At 39.5% G+C, this 16,227-nt stretch overlaps 1 protein-coding gene across 1 annotated transcript in view; it reads right to left on the minus strand.

Moving 5' to 3' along the window:
- Window positions 1-476: 476 nt before the first annotated feature.
- The window catches only part of LOC102454156 (inter-alpha-trypsin inhibitor heavy chain H3), a 46,106-nt gene continuing 30,355 nt past the window's right edge, over window positions 477-16,227 (minus strand). Inside the window, exons 16-22 of the mRNA XM_006127587.4 lie at window positions 14,800-14,826; window positions 7,738-7,794; window positions 6,428-6,541; window positions 5,630-5,834; window positions 4,167-4,339; window positions 928-1,039; window positions 477-839 (exon numbers count right to left, since the gene is read on the minus strand). Coding sequence (XP_006127649.2) covers window positions 695-839; window positions 928-1,039; window positions 4,167-4,339; window positions 5,630-5,834; window positions 6,428-6,541; window positions 7,738-7,794; window positions 14,800-14,826 — 833 coding nt within the window. The 3' untranslated portion in view covers window positions 477-694. The remainder of the gene's footprint in view (window positions 840-927; window positions 1,040-4,166; window positions 4,340-5,629; window positions 5,835-6,427; window positions 6,542-7,737; window positions 7,795-14,799; window positions 14,827-16,227) is intronic.

Below are 16,227 nucleotides of genomic sequence, written 5' to 3' on the forward strand. Positions count from 1 at the left end.
GTTTTCCTACTCGTAATCCTTTGGACAGTGTTCATTTTAACAGAACATGCAAAATATTTACAGCAAATGACAATTCACTGTAACAGGTGTTATTCCACATCTTCCACTCCCTGCTCTGGTGGTGGCTGAGTCACCTTCAGAGGTCGAGAAGCCTGATACAGATTGGCCATCATAACTGAATTTTTCAGTTTTGATAATAGTCATTCAAGCTTTAAATTACAGCAGTCCCAGATTTAGACCTTTCTAACAACCCACCAAGGAATGTGGAAGTAAACCAACATACTGTGTACTACAATCAAGTACACAAATAGGTCTACAACGCCATGTATTTATGACTTCTCTTGAAAATAAGACCTGGGCGCTCAGATGGAAGTATTAAAGTTTCTGTTATGCTGCAGCTAATTCATTGCAATATTTACCTGACACTCTGGAATCGATTCATTGTTGGCAGGTAGTGGGAATGACTGAACAAGACAGCAAGTTTAGAAGCTTTTATTTAACCCTTTTCATACAGAGCAGCTATTTCGCATTAAAGAACTGATCACACACAAGCTAGCCTGATTCGCTAGAATCTGTTACGTAACAGTAGTAACAACCCACACACCAATTCTGTAAGCTTTCAGTGATTTAGTAGCTGATTATTAGAAAGCATCACACATTCAGGAAAAATGTTCTCCCAACACATATCTGAGGATCAATTTATAGTTGTGTCAAATATACTGGAAACAATATAGTTTGTGTGAACTCCATCAATCAGCCCTGCTCCATTATTATGAACAAACCAGCAAGGGATATCGACGCCATGCTGGGAATCTTTCCTGAAATCTTTCTGCCAGCCCCTGAAATAGAAAATATATAACTGTAAAAATCAACGCCCAAGCTACAATTAGGGAAAGTGATATTTTTAAGGACTTGATTATTCGTTACCTAGTTACTGTCAGTTTATTGTTTTTGACCATCATTGTAGCATCTGGTTTTTTAGAATCGGCCCCAGGATGGATTTCAAGTATATCAAAGTCAATGTGATGGAAAAATTGCCCTAAAAAAATATCAAATGTTAATATTTCATGCCTCTCGTGTTCATTTAAAAAGTAATTTACATTCTGACTGTGATTTTTCAGCTTATCCTATACTTAGCCAAATTTTCAGCAGAATGTCTAATATGCATCCACACAGTTTGTTGATATACTGATTTTGTATAAACATACTAAACAGTTGCCTAAGCAAATACAATCTTTCAGGCCAACTTAAGCATTTTATATAGTATTACTAATATCTCTCTCAGAATAATTAATAACCCTTTATTCTTTTAGAATATCTTCCATCCATATGTGCTTACATTTTTAGTGACCAATCTGGGCATTACAGCTTTATGAAATGTGATTATTACTATGCAAAGATGCTATCTGCTTATGAAAAGCAAATCTTCAATAAGATGTTTCATATACATTCTGTTTGAACAACTGTAGATCCTCACAACTGGAAATCAGGTTGCCAATACCTATCATTAAATTATATGATTCATTTAAATTAGTTTAGGGCTGCTTAGATTAGGGATTTAAATTCAGCTCCATTTCTCCTTAAATCCTTTCCTAATTCAAACATACATAGTAAAATGTATCTTTCTTAATCGCTCTCAATAAATTCTTTGTAATCATATTGCTTTGTCATGTCTGTTCAGTTGCATTGACTGGGTCCAGTTGTGGGTCCGTCCCAGAACCTTAGCAACCATGAAAATGATTGAGTTCTTATGTTCTTATGAGTTCAGAAAACTGGTTTAATTTCTGATTTCCAATTGTACATGCATGCTTCTGGCAGAATTTGCTGCTGCTTCTTTTGCACTGTGTTGTACTGTTTGTGTAACACTATTATATAGCTGATGTAGGGAGTGTTTTCACAAATGTTAGATAATAACCAGACACAGCTGTAGTTTATTTAATACAGTACAAGGTCAAACTCACTGCTAATATAAACAGTACTGTAAGATGCAGGCCAGTGAGCTGATGTAAACCAGGCTATGTCAGTGTGCCTGTAGCACGATACGATTTTAAAATACCAAAAAGATGTTGGCAAAAAAAGCGAATAATGCCCTGCCTTATCTTACCTCTTACTGTTTTCTAACTCAAGGCCCCTCTGACCTGTAAATTATACTTCCTAATACACACACTTATGTCATTTATAACACTATGATGGGGATTTTTTTTTCAGATTCCACTATAGGTACAAAAAGTGGTAAGGGTATATCTGTAATTATTACCAGTCCACCATCAGCAAAGTCACTGACCTGTTCAGTGTAAAAACCCTGTTACCCTTAATCTAAAGCTGCAAGAAAAAATGGCCAGTTCTTGGACAGACTGTAGAGCTCCCAGCAGAAAATGAATCCCAGAAAAGGCATTACACTGGCAAAAAAATAAGATTGAGTGGTGCTGTGCCTTTAAGTAAGCAGCAATTCAACAAGAAGAGCTATATTTTTGAAGTTCAATGTACTGACCCTACACATATCTAGATCATTTGAAAGTTTATTTTATGTATAAACAACGAGTAGTCCTGTGATACCTTAGAGACTAACAAAAATGTATATGATATCATGAGCTTTTGTGGGCAACATCTTTTTCATCGGAAGAGCTGGCGAGGAATATTGTATCCCTGTTCAACAAGATAGAATGTGGAGCTATCAAGTGGTGCTGTAAGCCTGTAGACAAAGTAAATTATGGCATCCACAATGGGAGCGTGTGGTTTTTTTGCACAGTTCGAGAAACACTGCAACATGACTACTACCGCACCTTATTGTGGTGTTTATTGGTCAGTACTATCACACAACAATGTATTTTACAAGCTAGTTAATGGTTTTGCATGAGCAAGTATTTTTTTTCATCCTCCAGTGCTGGCACCAGCTGCAGTTAGTTTGAAACAAAACCACAAAAGAACTGCAAGAAACTTCATACAATAGAAATGTGACAGAACAACCAAACTAAGGGAAGAAGCACTTAACATATGAGCTGACCACATGTTGCATAGAATGTCTATGAAGACTTGATTGCTAAGGATGCCGTTTAGCACTCCAATCTGCCTTGCGTGAGTAAAACAAAGCTTAAGGAAAAATAGCTAATTACATTGGAACACTACAGGCAGCTTATCAAGCTGCATTTTATCAGCTCAATGAAGAGACAGACAATGATGGTACATACATCAAGAAGGCTCTTTTCCCCAAGCTGCTACACAGATGTAAGTGCAAGCTATATGCCACTAACAAGTTGCACGCAAGATTAAGACAACCAATGTGGTTCTGCAATTTTATCCTATGCACAGCAAGGACAAGGCAAGTCTACTGTTTTTCTATGGCAGGGCTTAAATTAAGCTGGCATCACTATAGTAGAATTCTGGTAAATATTTTCAAACCCAGGGGATGTGCCAGTGCTCAGGGCTTGGGCATCAGCTCTGTGATAGGCACCGGGGCTTGCAGTTTGGAGTGCCAGCCCTCTAGCACACTACGGGACTTTTAACTACACGAGAGGTACTGAGGAGAACTAGAAATGTCATCAGTACTAGTACAATTCATTTTAAAGTAGACATAATAAGCTTTCAAATAATCTATGATGTGCATATGTGTAGAGAAGGTACATTTAACTGAGCAAATGCCTGTTGCCTGCTGCTTACCTACTTTATGCTCAGGATGATTTTTGATCATCAAATGAGGGACTTGTCTCCACTGTGGGAGTGGGGGTGGGGAGGAATACGCTCTTACCATGCATTACCTAAGATGGGGTAAAACCCAGGTAAGGAGCAGGCAGTTTCCGGGCTTACCATGTGTTAGCAGGTGAAGGTATTCAAAGGTTATAAAATATATATTTTTCTTATTGTGCAAGCATGCACTGAAAATTGGCAGATTTTGGCTGTACAGTAATAGGTACTTTACTAGTGCCCATCTCTAGGTGAAAAATGTTAATGAGACTGAAACAAGAGAAATCCACTTTTCAAAGCATTAGAGAGAGTCGGTACACTAAAGAAAACAAGTCTGTACATTAGATTGACCCTAAGGTGGATAGGAGAGAGACCAGTGAGGGCAAGTGGATGACAATGGGTTTAAGCGCTGGAAAAAGGAATGAGAAAATAGCTAATACCATTTTGAGGAGTCTGACCCCATAAGGCCTTATGTGAATTCATACCTAATAAGCCATGGGTATGTTCAGACAGCTTGTGACTATCCAGTGTGTACAGTCCTAGGAAGTTCTGGTGTAGAGGATGTTTCTCCCATACTTGATGCAAAACAATAACAAAGGATGCGCCATCTCCCATTGAGAGCACCAGATTTTTTTTCCTGTTGATTATCAGAGTTAGACTGGGGGGAAAAAAGAAACCATAGTTCAGAAATCTTACGTTCCTTGAAGTCATTGTTGTAAAAAATACCAGACTTTCTAGAGATGATGAGGAGCTTGAGAAAAGAAAATTGTCTGGTAAAGATACATTTTTTTTTAATAAAAGAAAAGATTTCACACATAGACTGACTCTGTGTGAGTTGTATTGAGACTGTGTACAAAATTATTTTGAAGAAAGTTAATCCCTTGCTTTCAAATCTCTTTGCAAGCCAATTCTACTGAAATACGTAACAGAAATTGCCACCTACCAGTGGCTAGGCTGAGACACAACTGGATATAGCATGCCTACCTGTTTGTCTATTAATAAAATATATGTCCTTCATCATCTCTTTTCTTGACTACCGTATGCCACTATACCCTTTGTTTGACTGTCTGAGCTGAGACTAAATTCTTTAGACTAAGTCAGCCAACATTACATGTGGTGCAGTTGTAGTCATGTTGGTTCCAAAAAATCAGAGCGGAAAGGTGGGAGAAGTGATATCTTTTACTGGATCAGCTTCTGTTGGCGAGAAAGACAAGCTCTCTCTCTCACCAGCAGGAGTTGGTTCAGTAAAAGATATTTACTCACCCACCTTCTCTGTCAATACTAGTGAAAATGAGGCTCCAAGCCTGATTAAGTTTATTGGGCAATACCACAATAAAAATATTAAATGTGCCGGACAGATTGTGTCTGCTATCCTGCTCTCTGGACTACACAGTTATAACAGTGCATATGAGGAGAACTGAACACTGAAGTGATTGTCCCTCTGCTGTTGTGTGGTGAGAATTTTTGCTCTGAGTACTTAGTAAAGATTTAAAGAGGCAGGGCTGTGAATATGGAAGCTAATCTGAAAAGAGCAGATGATTCTCTGCTATTTTGTATCTTGGATACATGTTCAAACTGTACATCAAATACTCTCATTCTGTTCTGCTGCATGCACTGTGCAAGCAGCCCTAACTAGTCTGTCTGGTCAGAATTTTGACCATTTTAAAACGTGTGTGATTTTTTCTTAAATAAAAGGAAACGTGAAACAAAAATTTGTTTAGAACTGGAAGTCTGAAACATTTCATTTAGAAACATGGCTGAAGATATTTTTTTCTTCTGAACTGAAAAAAATGTTGACCTAAGCAATTTGGTAAAACTCGCATTCACAAAACATGTTGCTGTCATTGAATCTGGATTTTCCACCAAAATTTCCAGCTTCAGATCTTCACTCAGCTCTGTTCTGTTCACAAATTTGAAAATTTGCGAATGATTCTGGTATTTGTGATACCTTTCTTGTCGCAGGGTGACTGTATCAAGCCAGCTGAAAACTGTCTTCTTTCTGCCATTCTGGATGATTATTTTCTCAGGAGTCACTTCTAGTTTTAATTCCAGCTTCTTATTTTCAATCCCAAGTTTTCCAAAATATGTGTTTTGAATCTTTGCATCATTGTTCACTCTCTTATCTCCAATAAGCTGCCCATTAACTGTGATGCCTAAAATTAAAATAGAAAAGATTTTGATCAGCATATATCGAAGAATGGCATTTAAAAAACGAGAAAAATAAAGCAGAGGTCTGAATCACATCAGAATTATGTTCTTATTTATTGTGGGCCAGAACAGAATGTATGGGCTCTAATGCAATGGAGACTATGACACGGTGTCTTCTGTTGAATGGGAAATCACTGAGAATAAGCAATCATCCACTGGGGCATATGGGATAAAATTCTAGATGTACTCATCTTTTGGCAGCTTCAGTGCTGAGAAGGAATAGTCTAAGCACTCCTTTTAACCCTTTTCTAGGCATTTCAAGCAATAGGACTTGTAAGACTAAGGATCATTTTAATTCTCTTTGCTTGTATTCACTGGGCTATATTATACCTAGACAATTCCTCTGAGGGGTTGGGCAAAAGTCCCTTTTGCTACTAAACATAAAAATATGTTCACAGGAATGGTACAGTGCACTGAACCTTTTATACAGTCAAGTGAAAGTGATCTGGCGACCCCTTGTGGTAGCTGTGCTGTTCCTGGGAATTACACTGTGCCAATGGCCCCCCTATCCAATGTATTTAAAGAATGTAAATCTTACCTGTAACTGGGTCTTTTATTAAACTTAATACTGTGCCAGTCTCTTCATTGATATTGAAACAAATGGCATCTTCTTTTTGTGGCACTGATATGATGAAGTGTGGATCTCCGTCAACTGTCAATAATAATCACTGCATTTAAAAAGTCCTGTACAAAAACTGGTTACACATTACTTTGGCTCTCTTAATCGATTTATCCTGCCCCTTCAGAACAGCACATTTTAAACTAGAGTGATATAGTGAGATTAGAATGAAAGAATTCCCACATTTAGCAATGGTCTAACTAATATTTTACAGGGTGGACAACTGGAGATAAGAGAAATTGGAACCAAATCCTTGTGAGTTTTAGAAAAATAGTTTTGTTGTGATAGGTGTATCTTGTGATAAGAGAGTCCAGTAACAAAGCTTTTTTCCATAGGATAAAATTTTGTTAAGAAAATGTGATATCCTCATGCCAAAAGTGCTTTAAATTAGACAAAAGAATACTGCTGACCTTAATGTGTACAGTGAAGAAATCATTTGATTCCTGTAAAATCTTTCCACGAATAGAAAAATGCCCAAAAGATAAATCTATGGGTAGGGAGAGTTGAGGGTGGACTAAAGAGAAGCTGGATGTTACACCCATTATTTTGTAAAATTAAATGCTAACCTACAATGTTTAGCAAAATCAAAATAGGAAAGAGGGGCAAAATCCAGGCCTATGTGACATGGAATTGGGGAAGAGTTTTAAAGCTATGTAAAATCAATATACTGTACCTCAATACTCTGGCTTCCTGCCAGGTAAAGAGTAACAAATTTGGAAAACTTTTAAAATTTACTTACAGAATTGTCCCTAATGAAAGATCTGTTGCATATGAAACTTAAATTCTACAGGTGAAGAAAACATTATAAGCCAACTAATAAAAGTTAACATGCTAAAACTAGGCATCCTAAGAAGTAAACAAGTAAGAACAAAGTAAGCCTTGAGTAAGCACTGTTGGGATAGAAACACAGCAGGACATAAAAATGCTCATGAAAGCAGAAGGCTGAGGGGATTATTGTCAAAAGGCTTCAGATCAAAAAGCAAGACTGCGACATAGAATTGAACTAGTGAAAGCTGACTTGTTATAAAAGAATAAGGGAAATGCAGAACAAATTACAATGTGAAAGTATGGAACAAAAATTGCTTATTTATTTTATTGTGTTTTTTTAATGAAAATTAAGTATATAAATGATTGTGAAGAGTGTTGCAACTTGGTCTTTTTGAGGCTCTACATTCTTTCAAAGAAGACCTTTCCCCTATTTTCTTTAAAATTATTTAAAGAACACTCACCACTAGTATATACAGAGGGGGATGCAGGCCTACTATATAGAAAAGAATGTGTTGGAGCTGCATAGAAACAAAGAACAAAGATTGTTAGGGGTAAAATCAAAAGGGGACATTTGTACACTGTGTCTACAATACAGATAACAATTTAAATTACTTGTTAAAACTGAACTTTGATTCTGTTTCTAATAGATAGTAGTAACAGTTTGGTGGTACTGTTCTGCACAGCCATGTGCAAAAACCAGGTCTGAGTGTCAATCTCAGTCTCCAATTTCCTGGTACAACAGGTAACTGGAGTAATTGGCTACGTCTAGATTGGCATGATTTTCCGCAAATGCTTTTAACGGAAAACTTTTCCGTTAAAAGCATTTTCAGAACAGAGCGTCTAGATTGGCATGGACGCTTTTCCGCAAAAGCACTTTTTGCGGAAAAGCATCCGTGCCAATCTAGACGCGCTTTTGCGCAAAAAAGCCCCGATTGCCATTTTCGCCATCGGGGCTTTTTTGCGCAAAACAAATCTGAGCTGTCTACACTGACCCTTTTGCGCAAAAGCTTTGCGCAAAAGGACTTTTGCCCGAACGGGAGCAGCACAATATTTCTGCAAGAAGCACTGATTTCTTACATGAGATCGTCAGTGTTCTTGCTGAAATTCAAGCGGCCAGTGTAGACAGCTGGCAAGTTTTTCCGCAAAAGCAAAAATTTTTCTTGCGGCAAAACTTGCCAGTCTAGACACAGCCAGTGTGTTTATACTCTGTGGATGATTGGGGCTCATAAAAGATTGTGAAGATATTTCTTATCTGGAAGAGGATAGGCTGACAGTATTTCAGGTGGGAAGAGGGAGGCAGAGGACTAAAAACAACAAATGCAGAAGGTTTTCAGGACTTTTTCACGTACATGAAAGATCTCTCTCTCTCTCACACACACATACACACACACACACACACACACACAGTTTGCTAAGGCTGTGGTCTGACAGTTTCTGCTGCTCTTCAATCAGGCAGAGTGTCATTAATATAAAGGCAAATTTATTTATATTGTCTTCATCATTTGATGCTCTCTATTTGAGGCACCAAAGGAACAATTTTCCAGTTATTCCAGCATGTAGCTCAGAGATTCTTGCTCAATATTTTGGCAAGGCATGGAAGACTGAACTAGGATGCTTCATAGCTGTAAATCATAAGGATATTTATATATATGACTTCGCTCTTTAGGTACATTTTAACCTATTATGTTGAATTTGCTTGTCTTTCCTTAGCGCTTGTTAAAATATAAGTGAAATCAGAGACACGCTGGTAGGCTATGTCTAAGCTGCAGTGCTATTTTGGGATACCCGAGTATCCTGAAATAGCTATCCCACATCTTCACAGGAAGCCCATTATTTCTAAATATAACGAGCTTGCTATTCCGACATCCTGTAAACCGTATTCTATGAGGAGTAAGGGATGTTTCAGAATAGTGGGGTATTTCAACTATTGGCACGGTGTAGAAAGTCCCTCAGAACAAAATATGCTATTTTGAAATAAGATACACAATTTGTATAGCTCAAATTGCATATCTTATCTCAAGTGATAGTGCGGTGAAGACACAGCCTTATTTCCCTCTGCTTGATCATTTTTGTTGATTGAAATTTTTCCTCTGACATAAGAACGTAAGAACATAAGAACGGCCATACTGGGTCAGACCAAAGGTCCATCTAGCCCAGTACCCTGTCTGCCGACAGTGGCCAATGCCAGGTGTCCCAGAGGGAGTGAATCGAACAGGTACTGATCAAGCGATCTCTCTCCTGCCATCCATCTCCACCCTCTGACAAACAGAGGGTAGGGACACCATTCCTTACCCAAACTGGCTAATAGCCATTAATGGACATAACCTCCATGAATCTATCTAGTTCTCTTTTAAACCCTGTTATAGTCCTAGCCTTCACAACCTCCTCAGGCAAGGAGTTCCACAGATTGACTATGCACTGTGTGAAAAAGAACTTCCTTTTATTTGTTTTAAACCTGCTGCCCATTAGGCTCATTTGGTGGTACCCCTAGTTCTTATATTATGGGAATAAATAAATAACTTCCTTATTCACTTTCTCCACACCACTCATGTTTTTATATACCTCTATCATATCCCCCCTTAGTCTCCTCTTTTCCAAGCTGAAAAGTCCAAGTCTCTTTAATCTCTTCTCATATGGGACCCATTCCAAACCCCTAATCATTTTAGTTGCCCTACTCTGAACCTTTTCTCATGCCAGTATATCTTTTTTGAGATGAGGAGACCACATCTGTACGCAGTATTCAAGATTTGGGCGTACCATGGATTTATATAAGGGCAATAGGATATTCTTCATCTTATTCTCTATCCTTTTTTTAAAGTTTCCTAACATCCTGTTTGCTTTTTTGACTGCCGCTGCACACTGCGTGGATGTCTTCAGAGAACTATCCACAATGACTCCAAGATCTCTTTCCTGATTAGTTGTAGCTAAATTATCCCCCATCATATTATATGTATAGTTGGGGTTATTTTTTCCAATGTGCATTACTTTACATTTATCCACATTAAATTTCATTTGCCATTTTGTTGCCCAGTCACTTAGTTTGGTGAGATCTTTTTGAAGTTCTCCACAGTCTGCTTTGGTCTTAACTATCTTGAGCAGTTTAGTATCATCTGCAAACTTCGCCACCTCACTTTCTCCAGATCATTTATGAATAAGTTGAATAGGATTGGTCCTAGGACTGACCCTTGGGGAACACCATTAGTTACCCCTCTCCATTCTGAAAATTTACCATTTATTCCTATACTTTGTTTCCTGTCTTTTAACCAGTTCTCAGTCCATGAAAGGATCTTTCCTCTTATCCCTTGACAACTTAATTTACCTAAGAGCCTTTGGAGAGAGACCTTGTCAAAGGATTTCTGGAAATCTAAGTACACTATATCTACTGGATTCCCCCTTGTCCACATGTTTGTTGATCCCTTCAAAGAACTCTAATAGATTAGTAAGATATGATTTCCCTTTTATAGAAACCATATTGACTTTTGCCCAGCAAATTATGTTCTTCTATGTGTCTGACAATTTTATTCTTTACTATTATTTCAACTAATGTCCCCGGTACTGACTTTAGACTTCTTGGTCTGTAATTGCTAGGATTGCGTCTAGAGCCCTTTTTAAATATTGGCGTTACATTAGCTATCTTCAGGTAGTTGGGTACAGAAGCTGTAAAGGATAGGTTACAAACCTTAGTTAATAATTCCACAATTTCACATTTGAGTTCTTTCAGAACTTTTGGGTGAATGCCATCTGGTCCTGGTGACTTGTTACTGTTAAGTTTATCAATTAATTCCAAAACTTCCTCTAATGACACTTCAATCTGTTACAAGTCCTCAGATTTGTCACCTACAAAGGCTGGATCAGGTTTAGGAATCTCCCTAACATCCTCAGCCATGAAGACTGAAGCAAAGAATTAATTTAGTTTCTCTGCAATGACTTTATCGTCTTTAAGTGCTCCTTTTGTAACTCGATCGTCCAGGGGCCCCACTGGTTGTTTAGCAGGCTTCCTGCTTCTGATGTACTTAAAAAATGTTTTGTTATTACCTTTTGAGTTTTTGGCTAGCTGTTCTTCAAACTCCTTTTTGGCTTTTCTTATTACATTTTTACACTTAGACAGTGTTTATGCTCCTTTCTATTTACCTCACTAGGATTTGACTTCCACTTTTTAAAAGATGTCTTTTTATCTGTCACTGCTTCTTTTACATGGTTGTTAAGCCACAGTGGCTTTTTTTAGTTCTTCTACTATGTTTTTTTAATTTGAGGTATACATTTAAGTTGGGTCTCTATTATGGTGTCTTTGAAAAGTGTCCATGCAGCTTGCAGGGATTTTACTTTAGTCACTGTACCTTTTAATTTCTGTTTAACTAATCTCCTCATTTTTGCATAGTTTCCCTTTTCGAAATTAAATGCCACAGTGTTGGGCTGCTGAGGTGTTCTTCCCACCACAGGAATGTTAAATGTTATTATATTATGGTCATTATTTCCAAGCAGTCCTGTTGGACCAGATCTTGCACCCCACTCAGGACTAAATCGAGAATTGCCTCTCCCCTTGTGGGTTCCTGTACCAGCTGCTCCAAGAAGCAGTTGTTTAAGGTATCAAGAAATTTTGTCTCTGCATCTCGTCCTGAGGTGACATGTAGCCAGTCAATATGGGGAAAGTTGAAATCCCCCACTATTGAGTTCTTTATTTTGATAGCCTCTCTAACCTCCCTTAGAATTTCATAGTCACTATTAATATACTGTTCAGGTGGTCAATAATAGATCCCTACTGTTATATTCTTATTAGAGCAGGGAATTACTATCCATAGCAATTCTATGGAACATGTTGATTAATTTAAGATTTTTTCTTCATTTGATTTTAAATTTTCTTTCATATATAGTATCACTCCCCCACCCGCACGACCTGTTTTCTCCTTCCGATATATTTTGTACCCAGGAATGATTGTGTCCCATTGATTGTCCTCTCTCCACCAGGTTTCTGTGATGCCTATTATATCAGTATCCTCCTTTAACATGAGGCACTCTAGTTCACCCATCTTACTTTTTAGACTTCTAGCATTTGTGTACAAGCACTTTAAAAACTTGTCACTGTTTATTTGTCTGCCCTTTTCTGATATGTCAGATTCTTTTTTATGTGAATGTTTTTCGTCTGATCTGGCCCATACTTTATGCTCTTCCATCCTCTCCTCCTGACTAAAACCTAGAGAATCTCTATCAATAGACTCTCCTCTAAAGGTATGTCTAGACTACATGCCTCTGTCGCCAGAGGCATGTAGATTAGGCTACCAGACATAGTAAAATGAAGCGGCGATTTAAATAATCGCCGCTTCATTTAAATTTACATGGCTGCCGTGCTGAGCCAACAAACAGCTGATCAGCTGTTTGTCGGCTCAGCGCGATAGTCTGGACATGCGGGGGTCGACATCAAAGGTATTTGTCGACCACCCAGGTATACCTCATCCCAGGAGGCATACCTGGGTGGTCGACAAATACCTTTGATGTCGACCCCCGCGCATCCAGACTATCGTGCTGAGCCGACAAACAGCTGATCAGCTGTTTGTCGGCTCAGCGGGGCAGCCATGTAAATTTAAATGAAGCGGCGATTATTTAAATCGCCGCTTCATTTTACTAGGTCTGGTAGCCTAATCTACATGCCTCTGGTGACAGAGGCATGTAGTCTAGACGTACCCTAAGAGACATCTCTGTCTGATCCATGTGCTCCTCTGCACGAATCAGCTTCCCCCCATCTCTTAGTTTAAAAACTGCTCTGCGACCTTTTTAATGTTAAGTGCCAGCAGTCTGGATCCACTTTGATTTAGGTGGAGCCCATCTTTCCAGTGTAGGCTCCCCCTATCCCAAAAGTTTCCCTGGTTCCTTATAAAGCTAAATCCCTCCTCCCTACACTATTGTCTCATCCATGCATTGAGACTCTGAAGCTCTGCCTGCCTATCTGGTCCTGCATGTGGAACTGGAAGCATTTCTGAGAATGCCACCATAGAGGTCCTGGATTTCAGTCTCTTTCCTAGCAGCCTAAGTTTGGCTTCTAGGACATCTCTTCTACCTTTCCCTATGTCATTGGTACCTACATGTACCACACCCACCGGCTCCTCCCCAGCACTACACATAAGTCTATCTAGATGCCTCGAGAGATCTGCAACCTTCACACCAGGCAGGCAAGTCACCATACAGTTCTCCTGGTCATCACAAACCCAGTTATCTACATTTCTAATGATCGAATCTCCCATTACTAGCAACTGCCTTTTCCTACTGACTGGAGTTCCCTCTCCCAGAGAGGTAACCTTAGTGTGAGAGGATACCCCAACATCTGGAAGGAGGGTCCCAACTATGGGAAGGTTTCCCTCTGCTCCCGTTGACTGCTCTCCTTCTCTGAGCCTTTCATCCTCCTTAACAGCACAGGGGCTGTCTGACCGGAGATGGGACAATTCTACAGTGTCCCAGAAAGCCTCATCTATGTACCTCTCTGCCACCCTCAGCTCCTCCAGTTCAGCCACCCTGGCCTCCAAAGCCTGTACGCGGTCTCTGAGGGCCGGGAGCTTCTTGCACTGAATGCACACATACACCACCCACCCACAGGGCAGGTAATCATACATGCTACACTGAGTGAAATAAACAGGATAGCCCCCACTCTGCTGCTGGGCTTCTGCCTGCATTCTCCCGTACAGTTACCTAGGTTATTGATAGGGTTTCTAGTTAAATCAGGAAGTTTTGATTAAAACCTTTAAACTAAACTATAAAGACGCAAATGTACCTTGGCCCCTTCCCACTCTCCTTCCAAACTCCCTGGCAAAGATCCCTGGTCACTGACTCACTGCTTTATAAAGCCCTGGACTTCCTGATAGCCCCACCCCCTGACTAAGGCTCAGCCAATTAACAGAGGCTTCTAGATTTCACAGCTTCCAACTGCCAGCCACAGCACACGCTCCTTCAAACAAACAAACAAAACAGACAAACACAAGCTCAGCACACAGCAAGTAATCCCCCCCCCCCCCCCCCCCACACACACACACTACAGACAGCCACTTAACTCAAGGGTCCCGAATTTGCTCCTCCTTTTCCTGGAGAACTGACAACTCTAGTTCATTTAGGGTGCATCTACGGAGCACCCGAAACTCAAAATATGATACACAATGTGTGTTACTCAAATTGCGTAGCTTATTTTGAGTCTGTTTTGAAATAGCTTACTTCATCATTTGGCGCTGTCTACAGAGTGCCAAATTTCGAAATAAAGTGCTATTTGGAGCAGTCCTTTACTCCTTTTAGAAGTAATAGATAGGTAGCTATGTTAGTCTGATCTTGGTAAAACAAAAGGAAAAATATGTAGCACTTTAAAGACTAACAAGATAGTTTATTAGGTGATGAACTTTCAAGGATGGTGAAATAACATGTCTGCTATATTTCAAAATAACGGACATGTTCAAAAGACTCAGGAGCTATTTTAGGACACCTCCGGTATCCCGAACTAGCACTGCAGTGTAGATGTACCCACAGATATTGTCAAGTTTACAATTTACCTGAGTAAGTGCCTGGAGCAGCCTTTGCTGTGAATGAAACAAAACAGCATTAGAGCAGGAAAAGGAAAGCCAAATAAAAGATATCCTACACTTACCTACAGATTTCTAGATGTTTGGAGAGCATTCCAAAGTCAGCAAACCCAAGTCTTGGAGAAAAGAAATGTCTTGAGCAGCTATGGAGCAGTCTGCTCATGCCAACACTCGGGGCACTAATGAGATCAAAAGGGAGCAAGTATTTACACCAGTATTGGCACCCTCAAGAGGTGGGGAGTAGGAATGAAGCAAATGTAGGTATGAACATTGATAAACAACTATGCTACTTTAGCAATGCTGAAACATACATGGGACATTTAACAAAAATCTTATCACAAACAGCATGAAATTGGCCCATCTCCATGGAAAAGTGTGAGGGGGAGAGTAGATACTGAAACATAGGTCTTGAAAGTAAAGGATAGTTAAGAAGCGGAACAAATTGTCAAGGGAATTCCCATCATTTTAGGTTTTTAAGAGCAAGTTGGATAACTATCTGTTGAGGATAGCCTAGGTGGTATACATGGACCACCCTCAGCATAGGAGGATGGACTAGATGACCACGCAAGATCCTTCCCAGCCTTACATTGCTATGATTCTGTGTAACAAGGTGTAGACACAGTACATGAGCCAAATTTTTCTCTTTCCTTTAATCCCTGAAAGAAGCCTAGTCGACAATCTACTCCTGAGGCCAGGCCATTGCCTTCCACAGTAAAACCTGTGGGTGAGAGTGTGTCTGACAGAAAAATTGCAATGAGAATACTCTTGTAATTCATTCTCAATCTGGCTAGGGGGGGAATGCATGTGTTTTCCATCCATCACGGAGTCTGCCCCAAAATCTGCCAGGTTCACGTGGCCCTCAAAGAGGACAAAATCATCGGCATGGAATCCTAGTGCTTCTACGCCTGTTCTCTTGCAGTATGGCCATGTTGAGGGATTCTGAGAAGGGTTGCGGGACTGTCCACAGAAAACAAATATCATCTCATCTTGTCCTAGTAAACTGTGTAGCTAGAGGAGGAATGATGCGGAATGGCCTTTTAGGGGACTTGGTGCTGACCAAGCAACTCACACCACTTCTCTTCCATTTGGGGAGGAGAGAAATCTGGGTGGACCAAGAGTCCCTTCCACATAATTGTCTGGTAACGAGTGATCCTGGGTCCAAAAAGCAACTAACGGTTCTTAATAGTTGTTTGTTAGGCACCTAGACTCTACAATGAGACGTTTGTTACAATATAAAGACAGACGGGGCTACTTTACTAGTGAAAATATTTACGAATATGGTGCTTGAAAAAAATCATAAAACTGTTATCATACACATTCATTTGTATGTAATTAATCAAATAATTGATTCAGCAACTATTACCCAACCAATAATAATAAGCAGAAGTATTGGGTAAA

This window comes from Pelodiscus sinensis, chromosome 11, assembly GCF_049634645.1.
Source record: "Pelodiscus sinensis isolate JC-2024 chromosome 11, ASM4963464v1, whole genome shotgun sequence".
NCBI classification, from domain to species: domain Eukaryota; kingdom Metazoa; phylum Chordata; order Testudines; family Trionychidae; genus Pelodiscus; species Pelodiscus sinensis.